The sequence below is a fragment of the Tupaia chinensis genome, unplaced genomic scaffold (genome assembly GCF_000334495.1).
Source record: "Tupaia chinensis unplaced genomic scaffold, TupChi_1.0 Scaffold148012_1, whole genome shotgun sequence".
NCBI classification, from domain to species: domain Eukaryota; kingdom Metazoa; phylum Chordata; class Mammalia; order Scandentia; family Tupaiidae; genus Tupaia; species Tupaia belangeri.
In genome coordinates this window covers 756777-778902 of record NW_006207862.1, presented here as the reverse complement: position 1 = coordinate 778902, position 22126 = coordinate 756777, and the positions used below count along the sequence as shown (strand labels likewise).

At 42.3% G+C, this 22126-nt stretch overlaps 2 protein-coding genes and 1 long non-coding RNA gene across 6 annotated transcripts in view; 1 reads left to right on the top strand and 2 right to left on the bottom strand.

Annotated features, from left to right (window-relative positions):
• Nucleotides 1-5604, bottom strand: part of ANXA7 (annexin A7) — a 39777-nt gene extending 34173 nt beyond the window's left edge. For 2 of the 4 annotated variants that reach the window (XM_006170054.3, XM_027768892.1), the window contains exon 1: nt 3997-4017. In XM_006170054.3, the coding sequence (XP_006170116.1) occupies nt 3997-4013 (17 nt within the window). In that variant the 5' untranslated portion in view covers nt 4014-4017. Of the gene's footprint in view, nt 1-3996; nt 4019-5469 lie in introns of those variants that run through there. The other 2 variants (XM_006170055.2, XM_006170056.3) reach the window with 2 other exon arrangements.
• A 153-nt stretch (nt 5605-5757) lies between these two features.
• On the top strand, nt 5758-13716 carry LOC106734066 (uncharacterized). Its single transcript, XR_001369828.2, has 4 exons — nt 5758-6285; nt 6782-6899; nt 11994-12065; nt 13543-13716. It is a non-coding gene; the product is annotated as an uncharacterized LOC106734066 (long non-coding RNA).
• On the bottom strand, nt 10172-14621 carry MSS51 (MSS51 mitochondrial translational activator). The gene is made up of 6 exons (XM_027768893.1): nt 14308-14621; nt 13866-14021; nt 13129-13253; nt 12330-12896; nt 10901-10994; nt 10172-10582 (listed from the first exon to the last, which is right to left on the bottom strand). Exons 1-6 carry the CDS (start codon nt 14526-14528, stop codon nt 10363-10365), a joined length of 1383 nt encoding a protein of 460 aa, XP_027624694.1. The 5' UTR covers nt 14529-14621; the 3' UTR covers nt 10172-10362.
• Nucleotides 14622-22126: the final 7505 nt, after the last annotated feature.

Genomic DNA, 22126 nt, shown 5'->3' with positions numbered 1-22126 from the left:
GTGTATATATGTCTCCCAAATCCTAACAGGACAGAGAAATGAAGACAAAGAACTGCAGCATGATCGTGTCCCATGATGTGGTGTGCTTTCTATCTCCCCTCCAACTCCCACCCCATTTCCACTGCCTAGCCCCAGGCAAGCACACATGCTCTCTGGCAACTTAAAAAAAAAAATTATAAAAGAGGCCGGCAAGTGGCATGGTGGTTAAGGCACTGGACACCCACATGAGCAACTTCGGTGAGTCCCAGACCTGGTGGCTTGCTTTCCTATGCTCTCTCTGGTCAGATTAAATTTAATAATAAAGTTAAATTGTTCTTTAAGAAAAAAAAATTAAAGGTAAAATACTATTTGTAAAACATCTAAACAGTGCCTGGAACTAAGTTCTCAATGGATTTTTTTTTTTAAGAATTATTTTATTTAACTTTACTTATTTAATTTGACCAGAGAGAGACAGACAGGGAGAGAAAGGGAGGGAGGGAAAGTGAGAAAGTAAGCTGCCAGGTCCAGACTCGAATCATGGTGGGCCATGTGGAAGTCCGGTGCCCTTAACCGCCATGCCACCTGCCAGCCCCAGTCCTCAATGGATGTTAACTGCTATAAACATAGAAAACGACAATAGAAAGTGAAAGGTTTGTTTCGTTTTGCTTTGTTTTAGATTTTTTGCCATAGTGTACTTGCACTTGCTGTAGCAAGACACAGAGAGGAAAAGGAGAAATCACCCCCGGTGGAGATGGTCACGTTGCAATCCCTTCTCCTCCATTCTCCTCTCAGGATTTTGGGGAAGCACACACATCGGAATGAGTTTCAAACTGCCAGGTTCAAGATTCAAATTGTAGTCAGCCATGTGGAAGTCCGGCACCTTCACCACCACACCACCAGCAGGCCCCGCAAGCATTTTTTTTTTAATTTCCTTTGAAATTTAGTTTTTAAAAATTTATTACAATACACTTCGATTTACCTCCTCTGGGTGAGCATATGGCTATCGGTTTCATTGTTGGACTCAAATATGACCAAACATGGTTCAAGTCCCAGACCCAGTGGCTTAAAACTCACACCAGTGTGTGTGTGTGTGTGTGTGTGCACGCGCGCGCCCCCAAGATCCGGGAGATGGAGAAGGGATTATGACATGGCCATCCCCACTAGGAGGTGATTTTTCATATTCCCTCTCACTGTCTCTGCCTTTTTCTCCCCAGGGAACACAAGTACTCTAAGACTCTATTAAAAACCTCTATTAAAAAACAAAAACCTCTATTAAAAAAAATTTTTTTTTCCTTTCTAATTTTATTAGACTTGGACTAATTTCAAAATTAGTGTGCTTTCTCCAATTGATGGCAAAAGAAAATAAGCGGGGTGGTAGAGTGTAATCAGTCTGGAATTCAAGGGACATTAATTTGTTGATTATCTATTATGTGATAATATATGGTGATCAAGAGCTGACAGTATTGTAAAGAGCAAACCTAACAGCAGAAATAACTTTTAGAAGCTGCAGTCTGCATCCAAACGAATGTCATTTTCTTCAAAAGCTCATTTCCAATTAAAAATGCAAATCTAGAGATGTAAAGAAGTTATTTTTAATTTGCAAGAAGGCATGTGTACTTGCCAGAGGGGAGGGAAAGGGAGAAAGAAAGTAGCTCCCCAATGCGGCATAGTCATGCCACAATCCTCTCTCCTTCACTACTCTATCTTGTCATGATTTGGACACTTATGTACATATGCCAAGTGTTTTTTCAAGCTGCCAGAGAACCATGGTCAGTTATGTGGGATCAGGCTCCTTTAATCTCTAGGCTATGGGGCCAGCCATACTGTCCTGATTTGACCATTACACATGTATACAAGATACGGCCGGTATGTAGGTACAGATAGAAAGATTGGGGGGAAGTATCCAACCCCTGAGTACATAGTATAGGAAAATAAAGTAATAAATTTAAGTTACCATACTGTTTCCTTGAACATAAACAAAAAACGGAAGCTAAAAACTTGATAAACTGGGACCAGCAGATGGTATAATGGTTATGTTGCTGGACTCCTACCTAGTCGACCACAGTTTGAGTCCTAGACCTGTTAGCTTAAAATTCATGACAGGTGGTGTGCATGCCCAAGACCCCGACAAGCAAATGGAGTAGAAGGGATTGTTGCATGGCCATCTCCCCAGGGGGTGATTTCTCATTTTGTTTCTCTGTCTCTCTGGCAGGTGCATGTACCCAATAGTGAGAATCTTTTTTTTTTTTTTTTGGAGAGGTTTTAGCTATAGGGCGCATGTGCTCGCCAGAAAGCGAGAAATCACCCGCTGGGGGGCAGCCACACCACAATCCTTTTTCTAATCTCTTCCCGGGATCTTGAGCACGCCCAACATGCATCCGGTGTGAGTTTAAGCCACTGGGTCTGGGATTCGAACCACAGTCGACTACATGGGAGTCCAGCAACACACAGCCATTACACCAAGTGCTGGTCCTAGCAAAACTCTTAAAAAAAAAAAATCTTGGGACCAGCAGTTAGCATAATGGCTATGTCGCTGGACTCCCATGTAGTCGACGGCGGTTCGCATCCCGGACCCGGTGGCTTAAAACTCACGCCAGGCGCATGTGCGTGCATGCCCAAGATCCCGGGAGGAGAAGGGATTACAACGTGGCCATCCCCCTTGGGGGGTGATTTCTCGCTTTCTGTCTGTCTGTCTCTGTCTCTGGCGAGCACATGTGCCCTATAGCAAAAAGCTCTCCAAAAAAAAAAAAAAAAATCTTGATAAATTGAGAATGAATGGGCATATACTGAATTAAAATGATAAGTCAGTAAGAAAGAAAAGATGACTGATCTAGTCAGTTCTTAAAGCATCATTTGCAATTCCAAGGCTGGGCTGGAACTTTGCTGCCTTCTAAGTCTGGTTGGTCTAAGAGTTACAGGAGGGATGACAACATCTAAAACAGGCAGATGAACCAAAGATAAAGAGGAAAAAAGTCTAGAAATAATTTATGAGGCAAGGGACCAGCAGTTTGTGTAATGGCTATGTTGCTGGACTCCCATGTGGCCGACCGCCATTTGAGTCCTGAAACAGGTGGCTTAAACTCACGCCAGGCGCGTATGCATGTGTGCCCAAGATCCCGAGAGGAGAATGGAGGAGGAGGGACTGCGGCGTGGCCATCCGCCTTGGGGGGTGATTTCTCACTTTCTGTCTCTCTGTCTGGCGAGCGCACGTGCCCTATAGCAAAAAACCTCTCCAAAAATAAAATAATAATTTATGAGGCAAATTAATAACTTTAAAGGCAACAAATACTTACAGCTCCGAAGAGTATATAAGCAATTTGAAGTCTGAAGAAACTTCCATGACAATCCTATTGCTATATTTTTTTTTTTACTACTTTATTAATTCTTATCCTTAAGGGCCTGAAAGAATGATATCAGGATTTTCAAAACAAAAAAATAAAGCAAAGACTACCTGCATAAGAAAAATGTAAGCAATTTTAAGAAAGTGAGTATCAGTGTATTTTGAAGAATGTAATTATATAAAGAGAACTAGAATAGAATTCTATCTTTAGTAATATAACTTATATAAAAACTTGCACAAGTGAAAAATTATGTATAGGTAACAGGAAAAGGTTAAAAACAATCTGGTCACAATAAGGGACAGGTGAAATAGATGATCGGTAGTCATACAATGAAGGGTTATGCAATATTAAAAATAAGGCAGGCCCAGCTGTAAGGACACAAGTCAATAATAAGGTACCACTGCAAGAGGCTGGAGCCAGAAGGCAGGCTTCAACCCAGGGACCCACCTGGGTATGCCAGGCACAATGGTGAATGTCTGTGATCCCAGCTAACTGGGAGGCTAGGGCAAGAGCCTGTGAAAACACCTATCCACCTCTCTCTCCATCTCTCTCCTTTAAAAAAGTTTTTATTTTTAACTCATATGAAGCCATCTCCAACATATATCGAATGAAAAGCAAGGTGAAACACTGCATAGGTAGTTTGCAATCTTATGTTAAAAAAAAAAAATACACTTACTTGTATACCTGTGGCATATCCCTGAAAGGATACTCAAGGAAGTAGAAAACAGGGATTCTCTCCTAGGTGGGCAGCTGAGGTGTAACAAGGAATAGACTTCTTAATGTACTTTTGCCCTTTCAGAATTGTGCCATGTATTACTTATTTAAAAGGTAGATTTAAAGACCTTTTGTAAAAAGCTAAACAAACCCCACAGTGACTCCACAAATTATTCAACTTTGGTCAAGTGACCAAGACTATACTGGTGAACCAGAACTTTTCAACATTCCCTGTCAGCAAACACTTTGAAAGACTAGAAATTCATTCTCAGTTCTCAAACCATCTCCACCCAGTGAGTCAGCTAGTAAAAGGGGTGGGTCTCACTATGATGTCTCATAGATGGCCAGAAGCCCAGGAACACAAGAGGCAGCTGTTGCCAATTTAGGGAAGGTGGGTGAAGAAAAACTACAGAACAGGAAGGGTGAGTGAAGATGGGCAAGAATAGATACAATTTCCCCAAGCCGGCCATCTGAAGGGCATTTAAATCGGTCAGTGATCTGGATAAAGAACGTGGAGGCATGGCTAGCTCTGCATGGGCAGGCAGGCAACCACCCACCTGTGAGGTCTGAAAGGCAGCCTACGTTTGCAGTGGTCAAAATGATCTCTTCCAAGTACCTATTTATTAATACGACAGAATTTGAAACTCCTTCCTTGCCAGAGAGATATCTAATTAGGTCAAATTACTCCATCAGATTAGCTCCCTATCAGCAAGAGAAATTAGGGCGTTCAAAAGCAGTCGGAAGAGAAAGCGTCTTCTCAGTCACTTTACGACGGACATTGGATATCTCCCCCCGGTACCTCGGTTTCCCTTGGAGGAGTGTGCACAGGATGGAAGGTTAGCTCACGGTTGGTTAGGGATCAGAAATCAAATCTGGAATGCTATTTCCTAGAATGGTTTCCAAGAATTGTAAACCTGAATTGGTGTACGCTCTCAGGCTTGCGCATTCTGTCCCGGAGTTCACTAAGCGCAGTATAAATTGCCCAAGTTTCCCCAAAATGTGCTGTGTCACGGGAAAGTCTAGTAAACAGCCTGCCTTAGCTCACTGAGCTCCTCTCCGGTGTCCCTACTCGGTCTCCCTCGAGGTGTTTCCCGCAGGACCACCTCAGCCTCCCTCTACCTGGGGCCCACCTGCCCAAGAGTGGGACGTCACTGCACCCTCGGTCTCCGTACCGCCGAGAGACACAGAGGACAGAGAACACGACTGCCTCGTCTTCCCGGCGGCCTTACCATCCCTCCCTTTTTTTTCCCCCCGGCCTGCAGCAGAGTCGGCGCCCCCGGAGGCCACACGGCCCCTCCGCCGCGCCCTGCCGCCGGGCACACGCAGGGCGCACGCAGGGCGCCAGCGCCTCCGGGACCGCGGGTCGCAGAACGCCGGGGGCAAGGAGACCGAAGCAGACGAGGGGACGGGAAAAGGAGGGGACGCCGTTCCTCACCTGACCCCGGGAGCAGCGTCACAGCCCAACAGGGTCGCCAGCAAGATGGAGCCGGGGGCGGGCCAGGGAAGGCGGGGCGCCGGGGCGGCCGCGCGAGCCCGTTAGAACCGCAGCCGCAGCCGGGAACGCCCCCGGGCCCGAGAGGGCGGCGCCAGGCCGGGCTGTACCTCGTCCAGCCCCGCCTCGCGATGCTGCTTGCGGGAATAGACGCTCCCTCCCGGTAGCCCAGCCGGTTATATCACATTTTTGGGCCCAAGGACCCTGCTTCACCCTCTTTTGGCGCTCTCAAATCTCGTGGGAAGTTGCAGCGGTTGGGGGGAGGGGCATCCCAGCGGTTGGGGGTGGGCCAAAGGAAGGGGCTGAGGCGAGGAGGCCGGTGTAGTCTCTCTGGCTCCGAAATACCTTCCTACAGGTGTTTTTATTGGCCTCCTGTGTAATCAATTAACACTGGGAATTCTAGAGAATCGAAGTGGAGATGTACTTATCAAAATCAATCCAGAAATGAGTTGTTGGGTGGTTCTAGCTCTCCCTCTCAACACACATACACACACTATAGCATTAAACACACCCTGACACTAAACATCTGAGTTATGAAAAGGACTTAAGCGCTGTAAGGACTTCCTATTCAAGAGCAAAATCAGCCAGCTAACTTTTATAGTAGTTCTCAGCGTGTGGCCCCAGATCAGCATCACCTGGGAACTTAGAAATGCAAATTCTTGGACTCCACCATAGACCCACCGAATCAAATGCCTGGGTGGTGGTACCCAGCAATCTGCTTTAACAAGCCCTCCAAGTGGTTCTGATGCACACTAAAATGTGAGAGCCATTAACCTATTATTACTCTATCCAAAAACTTACTGAGGGGGTGGGATGAGGTAGGTTAAGATTTTAAGAACAACGTATGGGTACCAACAGTTAGCGTAATGGCTATGTCGCTGGACTCCCACGAGGGTCGACCATGGCTCGAGTCCTGGACCCGGTGGCTTAAAACTCATGCCGGGCACGTGTGTGTGCGTGCCCAAGATCCCGAGAGGAGAATGGAGGAGAAGGGACTGCGGCGTGGCCATCCCCCCTGGGGGGTGATTTCTCTCTTTCTGTCTCTATGTCTGTCTCTGTCTGGCGAGTGCACGCGCCCTATAGGAAAAAACCTCTCCAAAAAAAAGAACAACGTATATATGGCCCCCAAACAGGTGTCACAACGGACACGTGTGCATGCGTGCCCAAAATCCTGAGAGAAGAATGGAGGAAAAGGGATTGCATTGTGGCCAACCCCCCTAGGGAGTGACTTCTTGCTTTCTGTCTCTATCTCCAGCAGGTGCAGGCACCCTATAGCAAAAATCTCTCCAAAAAAGAAGCTACCTCCTAAAAACCAGGAAACAGACAACAAATCTGCTACTGCCCTGATCAGAGACTTACCAGCTTCCAGAATTGTGAGAAATAAATTTCTTGTTGATAAGCCATCCAGTTTATTGTACAAGGGGACTTCAAAAAGTTTGTGGAAAATGGAATTGTACAAGTTTATTTTGGCACAAAATATTTTGACAGCCATGCAGAGTTTATTCATAATACACACTTTTGGGATGTGTAAATCCTCCAACTCTGCAAAGCATTTTCAATTTTTTTTTTTCTGCCAAGAACACATGTGCTTACTACAGAGAGAGAGGAGAGGAGAAAGCATTCCCCAAGGGGATGGTCACCCCGTATTCCCTTCTCCTCCACCTCTACCACCCTTTGGGATTTTGGGGTATGCAAGCACACATGCCTTGTGTGTTTCTCAGGCCTCCAGGTCCTGAATTCACACTGCACTACTTACTGGTCACGTGGGATCTGACTACTTTAATCACAAGGCCACCTCCTCCCCCTTTTCAACACCAGAGGGTGTATATGCTTAGCACAGAAAAAGGGGAGAGGAAAGCACTCCCCAATAATGCCTGGATGTACTGCAATCCCTTTTCCTCCATTCCTTCATCTTATCAGGAGCTTGGGCATGTGTGCACATGCACCTGGAGTGTTTTTCAAGCTGCCAGGCTTCAATTCAAAAATGCTATAGGCCATGTGGGATCTGGCTCTCTCCATGTAGTGCTTAACCACTGTGACACAGGAGCAGCCCTTATTTAACTCTTAAAGTAACTTTGGATACTAAATATTTTACAGATGAGGAAGTTAAGGCTTAGAGAAGTTTAGCATTCCCAAGGACACAAAAATATCTGATGGTAGTTCCAAAATTGATACTCAAATCTACATAAATCCAAAGCTGACCAGTAAGCCATGCTCCTATAATTTGGTCTCAAACAACTGTCCAGATTTAATTTATAGTAATCCTCCCATGTACTCTAAACTACCCTATGTTTTTCTGTCTCCAAACTTCTGCTCATGTTCTTCCATCCACCTGGAATGCCCTGCCCTCTGTTTCATAACATTATAATTCATAATACCTCTCTTTTCACTCTATGTCCTTAGCACTACAAGTACCTCTCATGTTTCTTATTCCATATTATGCATTGCAATAAAGTATCTCTGTATAGATATTATTTTTTTTCCTAGGTTAAAAATAAAAACCAGGGCCAGTAGTTGGCGTAATGGCTGTCGCTGGACTCCCATGCAGTGGACCATGGTTTGAGTCCCATACACAGTGGCTTAAACTCACGTCGGGCGTGTGTGTGTGCATACCCAAGATTCCGAGAGGAGAATGGAGGAGAAGGGATTGTGGTGTGGTCATCCCCCCTAGGGGGTGATTTCTCTCTGTCTCTCTGTCTCTGTCTTTCTGGTGAGCCCATGCGCCCTATAGCAAAAAAACCTCTCCAATAAATTAAATACATACATACATACAAACACACACACACACAAAAATCCCAAAAAACCATGGAGACCAGAGGGTGTTGTGGTGGTTAAGGTGCTAGACACTCCCACATGGCTGACTATGGTTAAAGTCCCAGACCTGGTGTCTTGCTTTCTCATTCTCTCTCTGATCAAATTAAAATGAATGAATGAGGGAACCAGCAGTTAGCATAATGGCTATGTCGCTGGATTCCCACGTAGTCGACTATGGTTCGTGTCCCGGACCCGGTGGCTTAAATCTCACGCCAGGCGCATGTGCATGCGTACCCAAGATCCCGAGAAGAGAATGGAGGAGAAGGGATTGTGGCATGACCATCCCCCCTGGGGGATGATTTCTCGCTTTCTGTCTCTATGTCTCTCTCTGTCTGTCTGGCGAGCGCACGTGCCCTATAGCAAAAAACCTCTCCAAAAAAAAAAAAAAAGGAATGAATGAATAAATAAATAAAATTAAATAATTCTTTTAAAACAATAAAAATCATGTACCATTCACCTGTCCATTGCCCCAAAGAACTAACACAGTGCCTTTCATGTGACAAATACTACCTAAATTTTTTTTAAGAATTATTTTATTTAACTTTATTTATTTCAATTTTTATGAGAGAAACAGAGAGAGAAAGAAAGCAAGCCACCAGGCCTGAGACTCAAACCATGGTTGGCCATGTGGGAGTCCAACACCCTTAACCACCACGCCACCTGCTGGCCCCTAAATGTTTTGAATGAATAAATGACTTCTAAAATTACTCCTTTTCCAATTAGGCAAAAAGAGTAGATATGTATGTGCTGGAGTGATGCATTGTATGAATATATGGTAAGGTCTCGGCAAGGGAGCAGGAAGGAATACTGCAGGAATGTCCTTATTCTGACAGTGTGATAAGACAAAAATGACATGAGACAAGTGTCTAGTAAAGTGAGAGGTCCAAACAAAGCTGATGCCAATCATTCTTTTAACAAGAGAGAAACTTCCAGTCTCAAGGTCTTGTGTTCAGAGGAGTAATACTTGCCAGTGGAATGGAAATGAGATAGAACGAATGACTTTAGAAGCCCCAAACTGAGTTTATTGTAGCATGCAATATGAGATAATAACTCCAGTAAATTCAGGTAAAGTCTGATATACCCTGGGATATTTAAAATATAATACCAAGGCTACTCTAGGGTCAGAAGTTCCCAAGAGAAAACAGAAAAATGATGGGACCAGCAGATGATATAATGGATAAGGCGCTGGACACTCCCACATGGCCAACCATGGTTTGAGTCCTGGACCTGGTGGCTTCCTTTCTCACTCTCACTTTCTCTCTCTCTGTCTCTCTCTGGTCAAATTAAAATGAATGAATGAATAAAATTAAATAAATAATTGTTTTTTAAAAAAGAAAACAGAAAAATGAGACATTTCTCTCAAAATACGAAGTAGAACAGTATGCCAATCCTTACAACTTTCCCCATGTTCTCGGTAACTTTTCTAACTTCTAACTTGTCTATTCTTGCAACATTTCAAGTCATTAATATCTTTCCGTTTTGTAACCCAAATTGGTAGATAAGAACATAATTTTTAGGGGAATAAGGTGGTTCTCATTCTTCTCCTCATGCCATGTGGTTCTAGTCATAAGGTATAATAAGGTCCTGAAGAAACTAGGATTTGGTAAGACCAAAGGCCTCTTGCCACCTACTAAATCTAGAAATCTATCTCCAAAAGCTACTGTACTTTAGACCTACAAAATACAGGAGCTCTCATTTAGCTTAAAATTTTTAAAAATTATTTAATTTTGTTTATTCATTCATTTATTTTAATTTCACCAGAGAGAAATACAGAGAGAGAGGGAAACTGAGAAAGCAAGTGGCCAGGTATAGGACTCGAACCATGGTGGCCATGTGGGAGTGTCTGGCGCCTTAATCACCATGCCACCTGCTGTTTCCCCTAGCTTAGAATTTTTACCTAGACTATGAATGAAGTTTAGGATACAGTAGGTTTCAAAGCTAGCCACAACCTGGTATCAGCAGGGTAGTTTTATCGCAACCTCCCCATTTTTCAGACATTCAGTAAAGATCTAGCTCAGCTATTTAAACACTACCATTCACATTCTCTTCCAGTTGCCTCTTATCCAGCTGGCAGGAGCTTCCAAGAAACATGATATAGAAGGCACTGCAGTATACTGGCTTCTTATTGGGGTTGGAATAGACCTGCTCAGGTTTGAGGGACATGAAAGGGTTAGTCCCATAGGTAGTGATGTGTACATCCAGGTCCACCAGAATCTGCAAGGAGGCTTCCAACTCCTGATGGCTGCAGAAGAGAGAAATAAAAAAAATTATTCTATCAATTATGAAAGATAGAGTGGGGAGAAATTCCTCAAGAGCCTGACTTTTCTATACCCATTGATCCCCTAAATTACCTAAGGTTGGACTAAGCAAGGGCTATCTCCTACCTCCCAAATGTCTCACTAAGTAACTAGTACAGGACTTTATTCCAAGGCAATGTGAAAGCTACATTTGAGAAGGAAGAAGATAATCACCAGATGAACGAGGAGCATAATGATCTCATCTATATAAGGAGAAGTGTGAATGAGACAGGGAAGTTTTACAAATAGGAAAAGGTTCAAACCTGTAAACAGTAATCAATGTAGGTATCTCATAGTCACGGAGTAGCAGCAGAGTGGGCAGCCAAGCCTCCAGCAAGTCTGGGGAGGCATGAAAACCTATGGAACAATAGTGGAAATGGACACAGGAAAGGCAAAGGCTGAAGCAAACCCAAAGAGCAAGATACTTCCTTGATCATGTCCACCCCACCCCTTCACCTTGCTCATGCCCAATATTCATCATCATCATTTTTTGGAAGAATTATTTTATTTAACTGTATTCATCCATCTATTTATTTTAATTTGACCAGAGAGGGAAAGATTTTAAAGAGAGAGAGAGAGAAAATGAGAAAGGAAGCCATCATGTCTGCGACTTGAATCACGGTCAGCCATATTTGAGTCCAGCGCCCTTAACCACCATGCCACCTGCCAAATCCCCATTTTTTTTTTCTTTTACCCTCATGGACCATACCTTTATTTGGTGTGGAAACTGAAACAAAACAAATACATACAAAAAATTGGAAATATCCAATAATAAGGATTGGTATAAAATAATGGTATAATGATAAGACTATATATCTATTTAAAATTATACAGATTAGGGGCCAGCAAACAGTGTGGTAGTTAAGGACACTGGACTCCCCATGGCCAACCATGGTTCGAGTCCTGGACCTGGTGGCTCTCTTGCTCTCTCTCTCTCTAGTCAAATTAAAATAAATAAATAGATAAATAGATACATTTAAAAATTATTTAAATTAAAAAAATAATATAAAGAGAAACTATTCAAAATATATTGCTAAATAAAGCTATAAACAATATATTTAGCACTTTTGGAAGAAGTATATAACACATACACACACATATATGAAGGTACTAAAAAAAAAAAAAAAAGCTTGGGAGGGGGGTAAGATGGGGCACGGGATAGATGGTGGCACTGTGGTAAAACATGATGTTCTGTGAGGCAATCCCACATGGGAAGATTCCCAGTTCAAGTCTGAAGACCTTCCTGAGTACACCAGGAATGTACTTGCCCGTGATCCAGCATGGAAGGCCAAGGGTGGATCATGGCATCATGAGTCTTTTGGGGGTGCTATCTCTTTCTTTCTCTATTTCTCTCAGGTCTCCTGGTTGCTGAATTTCTTAGTCACTACCTTGCCTCACTGCAGGCCCAGGCGATCTGCAATTTTCTGGGTAAGTCCTGATGGGAGCTGCCACTGAAGATTTTAATATTGAGCATCTTGGCTGATGACCCCAGGTACTCTGCTTAGCGATCACTGCTGCTGCAGAGACCGGAACCCAAGTTGGCCCAGGGACTCAATACTAATTGCTTCGTGTTGCTACTCCACCATCTTACCCATCATATTGCATTTAATGAGACAAAATGAATGGAGTTCCAAAGATAGAATGGAAAATTCTCAGAGGAAGCCCCCGAGTTTTCCTGAGTCAATGACTTACCTGGATGGAATGCTGCCACCAAATCTGGATGGGGTGTCTGCCCAGTCTCTACCTGCTCCTCCCAGAAGTCATGATAGAGGCCCCTGTGGCCACTAAGCTGAACTATGCCAGGGTCCAGAGGTGAAGTTGAAGTGCTCTGTGAAAAGCCAGTAGCCACATCTACACCCACCATAATCACACGAATGCCTACGTGTCCAGGAAACATATAGCCAAGTTCATCATAGTCCCCAGGGCGAGTGAGAAATGTCTCCACATGGGAAGCACCAACCACATGCACTGTGCTTCCCCCGGTCTTCCCAACATCTATCCCCAAGGCCCTAAGACCTAGTCCCAGTGTCAAGGGCCGTGACAGAGCATCTGTCAGCAGCCGCTTCAAAGAACTCTGCAAGACACCTGGGTCTGGCCTTGGTCGTCCTACACTGGACCACAGAGTAGTCATGGCGGGACTGCCTAGCACAGAATCCAGTATAGCATCCAGCTGTAAACTCCTCATAGAAAACCAGGTGTCCCAGTCCTGTACAACTTCAGCCAGCCCTGGCCAAGGTCCTGAGGGTAGGGCAAAATCACCTGCAGGAAAGAAGGAATAAGAAGTGACTTAATGCTTTCCTGCCTTTGAAATTCCCTCCTCACGAATGATTACTATCCCTTCCATATTCACTCTGCCAACTTATGACCAGGAGTGCCCCATTCCTTACCCTGTTTCCTTATCTTTTGCTTGTAATGACACACTTTCATGTCTTTCTCCAAATATAACCAAATATGCCCATTATAGCAAAGATTTCTGACACCACTACCCCACCTGTGACCAGAAGCCATTCCATGAGACGGTCCACAGCCACAAGACGAAGCTCTTGACAGACCCTCCTGTGTGCTGGCCAGTCTGATTTCTGGCACTCTGGACCACAGTAATAAACATTTCTGCACCTGAATGAGCCAAAGAAATAGATGTTCCCATATCATAAACATGACTGGGGAGCATATGGGGAATGAAAAAGACATTTCTGCACCTAGGTAGGGAACTGACTTTTCTGCACTTAGGTAGAAAGATCAGTGAATGGGCAAGGAAGATGGGAGGAAGAATGATAGCTTATGTGCCAAATTTGAGGACTACATTTGGCTGGGGAGGCAGGAGGGACTGAGAACATAATTATTCTCTCAAAGTGACACCCTAGCCCATCTATCTGGAACAATTCACTTTTTATATCTCTTTCAGAAACAAACGAACAAAAAATAGGAGTTTGCTGCTACCCTCTCATCAGAGTTAAAGCTTGATTCCAACCTCCCCAGAACAGGTGGACTTATCCCATGAGAATTTAAGAAGAAGGAGATAGAAAGTGTTCTTTTATGGTCTCTTGTCTGACTTCCGATAATCCCAAAAATAAACAAGACCAACAATTCTTTTCTATGTAGCCTAGATCACACAAAACGAAGAATGGGTCTTTGGTTGTTTTGAAATTCCCAGGTGTTTCTCTTGGAATGAAATCTTAGTACAGGAACATTTCTGAACATCTCTCTTAGTAGTCCCTAACATGTCACCTCTTGCAGTGCCGGAGGACCTGGGAGTCTGAGAGGCCACCAGGGAGTGCTCTGCAGTGAGCGCAGAATCGGAATGTGTCCTCCAGCCTCTGGAACATTTCTTGAGGACATCGAAATCCAAAGCCTGATACAGGGGTACCCCCATCTACCACCAACCTGCAGAGATAGCATGGAGAAGTAGTGACAATAGAGAAAAAGAGTATATCCAAAACTTCCCATGTCTGCTACTCTGACTTCCATAAATTTCCCCCTAATTCTACATCTCCTACTTGCATCATTTCTCAGTTAAACAAACTATTTCTGCCAAAGTATAAAACTGGCAAAACTCAGAAAAAAACTCATTGCAAATATCCCCATATTGCCCAAATTATACTCCTTCTACCTTCTGAGATTCTGTTCACCAGAAAGAATATATCCCTCTTACATACAACTGGTCACTCACTTGTATTCTTCATAGCTTTTCATGTTCAGCTTTTGAAGGATCAGCTGGGATAGACCAGGAACATTTTTCTCCAAGGAGAAAAAACCAAGTGCATCAATGCTAGGGCCAGGTTTTGAGAGGGTCAAAGGCACAGGGTTAACAACTGTGGGTGGGGTCACAGCCATGGAATCCACCGATGAGGGGGGTTTCTTGTGCCTTCGTCGCTGGGACCGTGGAGCCATGACCTGTCCAGTGATACCTAAGGACTATATGCAGAACAGATATGGAATGAGTAATTTTGAAAGCTGGACACATATAATGTGTTTTCTTTCTTTCTTTTTAAATCCATTGGCCTTTTATTTTATTTATTTATTTAGCTACAGAGCGTGTGTGCTCAGAGAGACAGAGAGGGAAAGTGAGAAAAGTACTCCCCAGGAAGGGTAGCCATGCCACAATACCGTCTCCTCCTTTTGGGATTTTTGGGCACACACACGCACACACATGCCTAGCGTGTTTTTCAAGACACCTGGTACAGGACTCCAGCCATGAAGTTGGCTTTGTGGGAATCCAGCCACCTTAACCTTCCTACCATCTGCTGTTTTCATATGCTTAACACTTCACTTTTCATTCCAGTCTCTCGGCTCTAGGTTATTAGTAAGATTTATTTAGTATTTACTGACTGATCACCATATAAGCAGTTGTGAAAAAAAAGAGATGTAATTATATATGAATATAACTGATACATATATGTGTTCATATGAAGTTCTATATAAAGTATAAATATATATGTAAATAATTGCATAGGAAAAGGATTGGCAGGGCTGATAGAAAACTAGTTAACAGTGATTAACTCTGAGTCAAGAGAAGGTAGTAAGAGAAACTGGGCCGATCAAAGGAAGCTTTAGACTTATCTGTAATGTTTGACCTTTTTTTTTTTTTTTATAAAGATTTTTGCCATAGGGTATATGTGCTTGCCAGAGAGAGACAGTAAGAGGGAAAGTGAGAAATCACCCCCTAGGAGTAATGGCCATACTACAATCCCTTCTCCTCCATTCTCCTCCTGGATTTTGGGTGCGTACACTCACAAATGCCATATGAGTCTTAAATTACCAGATCTGGAACTTGAACACAGTTGGCCATGAGGGAGTCCAGTGTACTACCACTCCACCACCTGCTGGACCTATGTTTGACTTTTTTATAAGAAGAATATATTCATATGTTATTTTTTAATATTTATTTTTATTATTTTTATTTGACTGGAGAGAGATAGAAAGAGAAAATGAGAAAGCAAGCCACTAGATCCAGGACTCAAACCACAGTTGGTCATGTGGGAGTCTGGCTTCTTAACTATCATGCCACCTTCTGGCCCCTCACATTACTTTTTAAAAATCAGTTTAATCCATTCATCTATCTGTGGACATTTGAGTTGGTTCCATGTCTTAGCAATTGTGTACAAGGTTGCAATGAATATAGATGTACAAGCGCTTTTCCGTCTGAGTGCTCTCCTGTCCTTTGGGTAAATACCCAGGAGTGGAATTGCTAGATCATATAGTAGTTCTATTTGAAGGTCTTTGAGGAACCTCCATATCATTCTCCACAGTGGCTGGACCAATTTACATTCCCACCAAATGGAATATTATTCAGCCATAAGAAACAACGAGGCCCTGGAATTTGTTAGAAAGTGGACAAATACGGAAAATTTGTTACTGAGTGAAGCAAGTCAGGCTATGAGAGATACTGTGTGTCTCCACTTAACATATGCCAACTGTCCACACTCTCTGGTAGAGACTGAAAGACTGGAGAACATAAAAGTATTAAAAATTGTAATGGGCACTAGAGACAAAGTGGAAATAGAGTGTGGCAGGGGAAGAGCATAGGGAATTTGGGGAGAGAAATGGAGAAGTAAGACTCTTGTGGGCACAGATAAGATTTATGATCTGTTGATGAAGATGTGTATGGTGGACTCAACTAGGCTGGACTGAGGTGTATATCATGCTGGGTAAAGTCTCTTCACAATCTAAATGATGTATAGCAATTTAATGTATAAATAATAATTTTAAAAATTTTAAATCAGTTTAAAACATATTATACCCCATAGGAGACATATGTTGATTAGTGGAAACAAAATTACAGACAGAAAAGAATAATTCTAGTGTTATAACACACATAGGGTAAATATAGTAATAACAAAACAGTTTAAGGTATATCTCATGGTAACTAAAAACGAGGATTTTGAATGTTCCCAACATAAGTAACAACAGTTGAGATAATGGATAAACTAAATGTCCTGATTTGATTAATACATACTGATTACTGTACTGAAAAAAAAATTGTACTCTATGAATATATATATATATATGTGTGTGTGTATAGTATGTCAGTAAAACTTTTAAATGCTCAGAACACACTGTACCCATAAATATGAACAATTACTATGTATCAATTATAAATAGTAATTTTAAAATTAAAGGAAGAAAAAGCAACATAAGTTCTGGTTGTCTAAAACTATCATACAATCAAATTGGTGAAATCACCAATGTAACCTAGTTAAAGAGGTAAAACATTCACTTTTTGTTTTGTTATAGGGTCCATGCACTTGCCAGAGAGACGGAGAGAGAGTAGGAATATCAAATTGCTATCCCTTCTCTCTAGATTTTAGCATATGTGTAGAAGCACCTGGAGTGATTTTCAAGCCACTGGGTCAGGGACTCAAACCATGCAGTCATGTGATATCTACCACCTTAACCTCCATGCCACCTGCAGGCCCGGTTTTTAATTTTGATATAGTCTAATTTGCCTGCTTTTTTTCTTTTGTTGCCAATGCTTTTGATGTCATATCTGAGAAATGATTACCAAATCTTTGTCATGAGACTTCCTTTCTCTATTTTTTCCTAAGACTTCTATAATTTTATTATTAATTAATTTTAATATGCTCTAGGGCAGATATGCTTGCCAAAGAGAGTGGAGGGGAAGAAGTGAGAAAGCACCTCCATGTGGAATAGTAAGCAAAGTTGGCCATGGGGGATCCTGCTGGTTTTACCTCCCCATGCCACCTGCTGGCCCAAAATGCCCACTTTAAAAGACTTATCTTCTGGGATCAGCAGGTGGCATGGTGGTTAAGGCGCTGTACACCCCCACATGGCTGACTATGGTTCGAGTCCCAGACCTGGTGGCTTGCTTTCTCACTTTTCCTCTCTTTCTTTCTGTGTCTCTCTCTGGTCAAATTAAAAAATAAGTGAATAAATAAAATTAAATAAATCTTTTTCTTAAAAAAAGACTTATCTTCTGATTTATAAGCAATAAACCAAGAAGTAGAAATTAAATGCAATACAAAACAGCATCACAATACTATGTAGTCAAAGCAAGTCAGGAAAATTATGGGGAAAATTTCCTAAAGAGGTAGAACTAAGTAGAACTAAGCCCATACCCAGCTGCTACCTAGCTAGGACTGTATGATGCCCTCCTTCTTGACCTCATCTTCTCCGAGGCCTTCCATAGGGCTGAGTAGACAAAAGGGGAAAATTAAAACATCCACTCATCCAATATTTGATGATATGCATATAAAATCATTTGCAAAATATTTTATACAAAAATATGAAAAATATACATCTAAGTATCTTATATGGAGATTAGATAGAAACTATGAGAAACTATATAAATTCTGTAAGAAAAGTTTCCATGCCTTCTGTCTACTGCCATAAAATCAGTGAGTACTGTGGTACAGGTTAGCCCTGTGGCTGGGTAGGCTAAGAGGGGGCTAGAGACCCACAGAGCTGCATAGAAGGCTTTGGGAACCACTCTCTGCATCTACATGAAGTCACGAGATTAGTAGCTTCCATTGTTCATGTAGAATCACCTGACACACTCCTGTATGTTGTCCTGGCCTACTTCGTGGTGACGCCCTGTGTGCGTAGTCTTGCCTCTCTTTGCAAAACATGCTAAGTGGTCAAGTCTGTGGCCCTGTTTCTTTCAAGGCTTGTAATTACTGCAGAAGCAGTTTGTCCCTGGCTTAGAACAGGTTTCCCTGCCCTCCTGCTGGAATGGGAAACTATCATAGTTTTGTTTGTTTGTTTGTTTTTAATGTCAGTCTGAGTCTTTGAGAACATTTTTTAAAAACTATCATTAAATTTACCTATCATTAAATTCCCAGAAGACAGCAAAGGAAAAAAAATAGTGAAACTAAAACACTAATGGAAGATCAGAGAAGACTCTCTTCAGTGGATGAGGTATACAAAATTTTATGAAGGGGGCCAGCAGATGGTGTAGTGGCTAGACTCCCATGTGGCTGTCAGTGGTTTGAGTCCCAGCCCTGGTGGCTTGAAACTCACACAGGGTGCATGTGTGTTCATGCCCCAAATCCTGAGAGAATAAAGGAGAAAGGACTGTGGTATGGCCATCCCCCAAGGGGGTGATTTATCGCTTTCTATCTCTCTGTCTCTGTCTCTCCAGCTAGCACATGTGTCCTATAGCAAATACACCTTCCCCCCTAAAAAAAAAAAAAAAAAACCCTTTATTAAGCAGGTAGCAGTTAAAATTGATCTTGAAGGAGGGAAATACTATTGTATAAATTCATGAAGATGAGAAAAAGGGAATTCTTTTCTTTTTTTGAGAGATTTTTGCCATAGAGCACATGTGCTCGCTGGAGACAGAGAGACAGAAACCCATCAGAGAGAATGGCCATGCTGCAGTCCCTTCTCCTCCATTCTCCTCTCGGGATTTTGGTCACACATGCACACATGCCCAGCATGGGTTAGAAGTCGTTGGGTCTGGGACTTGAACTGCTGTTGACTATGTAGGAGTCCAGAGACATAACCATTTAGCTATTTTTTAGTTCCCAGGGAAAAGGGAATTCTAACCACAGAGAAAGCATGTGCATAGAAATACAGATAGAAACATTTGGGAGTTAATGGAATAAAATGATTTCAGTTTGAATATTAAATCTAAAGACTTAAACTTAAGATTTAAAATGATAGGGGACCAGCAGGTGGTGGTGGTTAGGGCGCTGGACACTCCCACATGGCTGACCATGGTTCAAGTCCTGCATCTGACAGCTTGCTTCCTCTCTCTCTCTCTCTCTGTGTGTGTGTTTCTAGTCAAATTAAAATAAATGGATGAATAAATAAAATTAAATGAATAATTTAAAAAAATTTTAAATGACAAAAGTCAGGTCACCAGTGCCATGGCAGTTCAGATGGCTGGACCCCATAAAGCTGAATTCCATATAGCCAACGGTACGGTCTGAGTTCAAATTGGGTGGCTTAAAAAACATGTTGGGAATGTGCACAAGTGAGCGAGCACATGCGCACCTGCGTGTGTATGTGTATACCCAAAATCCTGAGAGGAAAATGGAAGAGAAAGGATTGGGCTTGGTCATTCACTCTGGTGGTGCTTTCTCATTCCTCCCTTCCATTGTCTCTGGCAGGAACACCTACCCTATAGCATTTTTTTTTTTTTAAAGAGGCTTTTGCCATAGGGCGCATGCACCTGAGAGAGACAACAGATAGTGAGAGGGAAAGTCAGAAACTGCCTGCCCCCGAGGGGAGGAATGGCCATACCAAAATCCCTTCTCCTCCTTTTTCCTCCTAGGATTTTAGGCATACATGCATATGCATCCAGCATGATTTTCAAACTTCCGGGTCCAGAATTCAAACTGCAGTCAGCCGTGTGGGAGTCCAAACAATGTAACCACTATGCCATCTGCTAGCCTGCCCTATTCCATATTAAAATAGATAAAATTGAATGGGGCCAGTAGGTGGCACGGTGATTAAGGTGCTGGAATCCCAAGTGGCTGACCATGGTTCAAGTTCTAGAGCCCCAGCTTGAAAATCATGCTTGGCATGTGTGCATGCATGCCCAAAATCCCAAGAAGAGAATGGGGCAGAAAGAACTGTGGTGCGGCAATCCAACTGGGGAGTGATTATTCATTTTCCCTCTCTGTTTCTTTCTGGCAACTGCATGTGCCCTATGACAAAAACCTAAAATTAAATAAATAAGTAAATAATAAAATTACAGAAGTCTCACCAATAAATAAATAAATAAATAAAGGAAGAAAGCTGCATGACAAGGATCTGGCAATGATTTCTTATATATGATATCAAAAGCATGGGCCATAGAAGAAAAAATAGATAAACTGGATGACACCAAAATTATGGGCCAATAGGTAGTATGGAAGTTAAGGTGCTTGATCTCACGTGGCCAACTACATAATTCAAGTTCTGGACATGAAAATCATGCCAGGCACATGTGCATGTGTGCCCAGAATTCTGAGAGGAGACCAAAGGAGAAGGGATTACAATGTGGCCATCCCCTGTTGGGGGTGATTTCTCACTTTCCCTCTTTCTAGCAAGCATATGTGCCTTATAGCAAAACTAAAACTAAAATAAAAAATAAAAAATTTTAAAAATTAAATTAAATTAAAGCTTTGAGGCATCAAGGGAGACTAGCAAGAGTAGACTAGGAATAACAACCCATGAAAGGGAGAAAACATTTGCAAAACACAAACTCCAAAAACTTCATGGAAAATGTGTACTTTGAGGGAACTAGCAGTTAGCGTAATGGCTATGTTGCTGGATTCCCACGTAGTCGACTGCGGTTCGCGTGCCGGACCTGGTGGCTTAAAACTCACGCCGGGGGTGTGTGCGTGCATGCCCAAGATCCCGAGAGGAGAATGGAGGAGAAGGGATTGTGGCATGGCCATCCCCCCTGGGGGGTGATTCCTTGCTTTCTGTCTCTGTGTCTCTCTCTCTGTCTGGTGAGAGCACGCGCTCTATAGCGAAAACCTCTCCAAAAAAAAATGTGTACTTTGAAAAAACTATGCATGGATATCAATTTCTCTTTGAACCAAAATAAATTCATACTTTTATTCTAATTTCCCATGAACTTTTTGAAGTCCCCTTGTATATCTGATAAGGTGTTACTAGCCAAAATATATAAAGAACTCCTACAACTCAACAACAAGAAAGCAAACAACTCAAATAAAAAATTAGCAAGGAAAAAAAAAAACTAGCAAGTTATAAAGGGACAAGGAGACTTCAAAAAGTTTATGGAGGGGCAAGATGGTAAAGTAAAACATGACATTATACAAAGTAAAACATGACATTATACAAAGCTAACCTACATGGGAGAGTTCCAGGTTGGACTTTGGAGACCTCCCTGAATACCCAAACACACATGTGCCCGAGATCTGGGGCTGGCTGAAGCTGGGATTGGACATAGCATCAAGACCCTATTGAGAGTGCTGTATCTCTTCGTCTTTTTGCTATGGAAGAAATAAATAAACTTGTTTGAAAAAGATAATGGAGGGGGTCTGAAGGTGGCATGGTGGTTAAGGTGTTGGACTGCCACAGGCCTATCACGGTTTGAGTCCCAGACCTGGCAGCTTGCTTTCTCACTTTGTCTCTGTCTGGCAAGCACACATGCCCTATTGCAAAAAAAAATTTTTTTTTTTTTTTGTAGACCATAGATTAGTTTTTATTTATTTATTTATTTATTTATTTATTTTTTATCATCATATCTTCTTCATATTACATTGGATTACATATAACTTTACTGTGTATTACATTGTTTCTTCAAAAGGGAATGCCATGCACGTCAGTCAGTACAGAGACATTAATCTCCCCACTTCAACATTCCATATCTTTTCTGTTTTCCCCAATCATTATCTTTATTATTCTAATTATTTTTATAAAACAGTCAATTGCTATTTCTCGTTTTGCTTGTAAAAATACTTTGCCCATCATGAAACACTTCTCAGACCAATCCAGTTGAGAATTCTATACATGTCATCATCAACAGTTAATAAGCCCTATCTGTTTCTCACTAACGTCCTGTCTCTCTATTG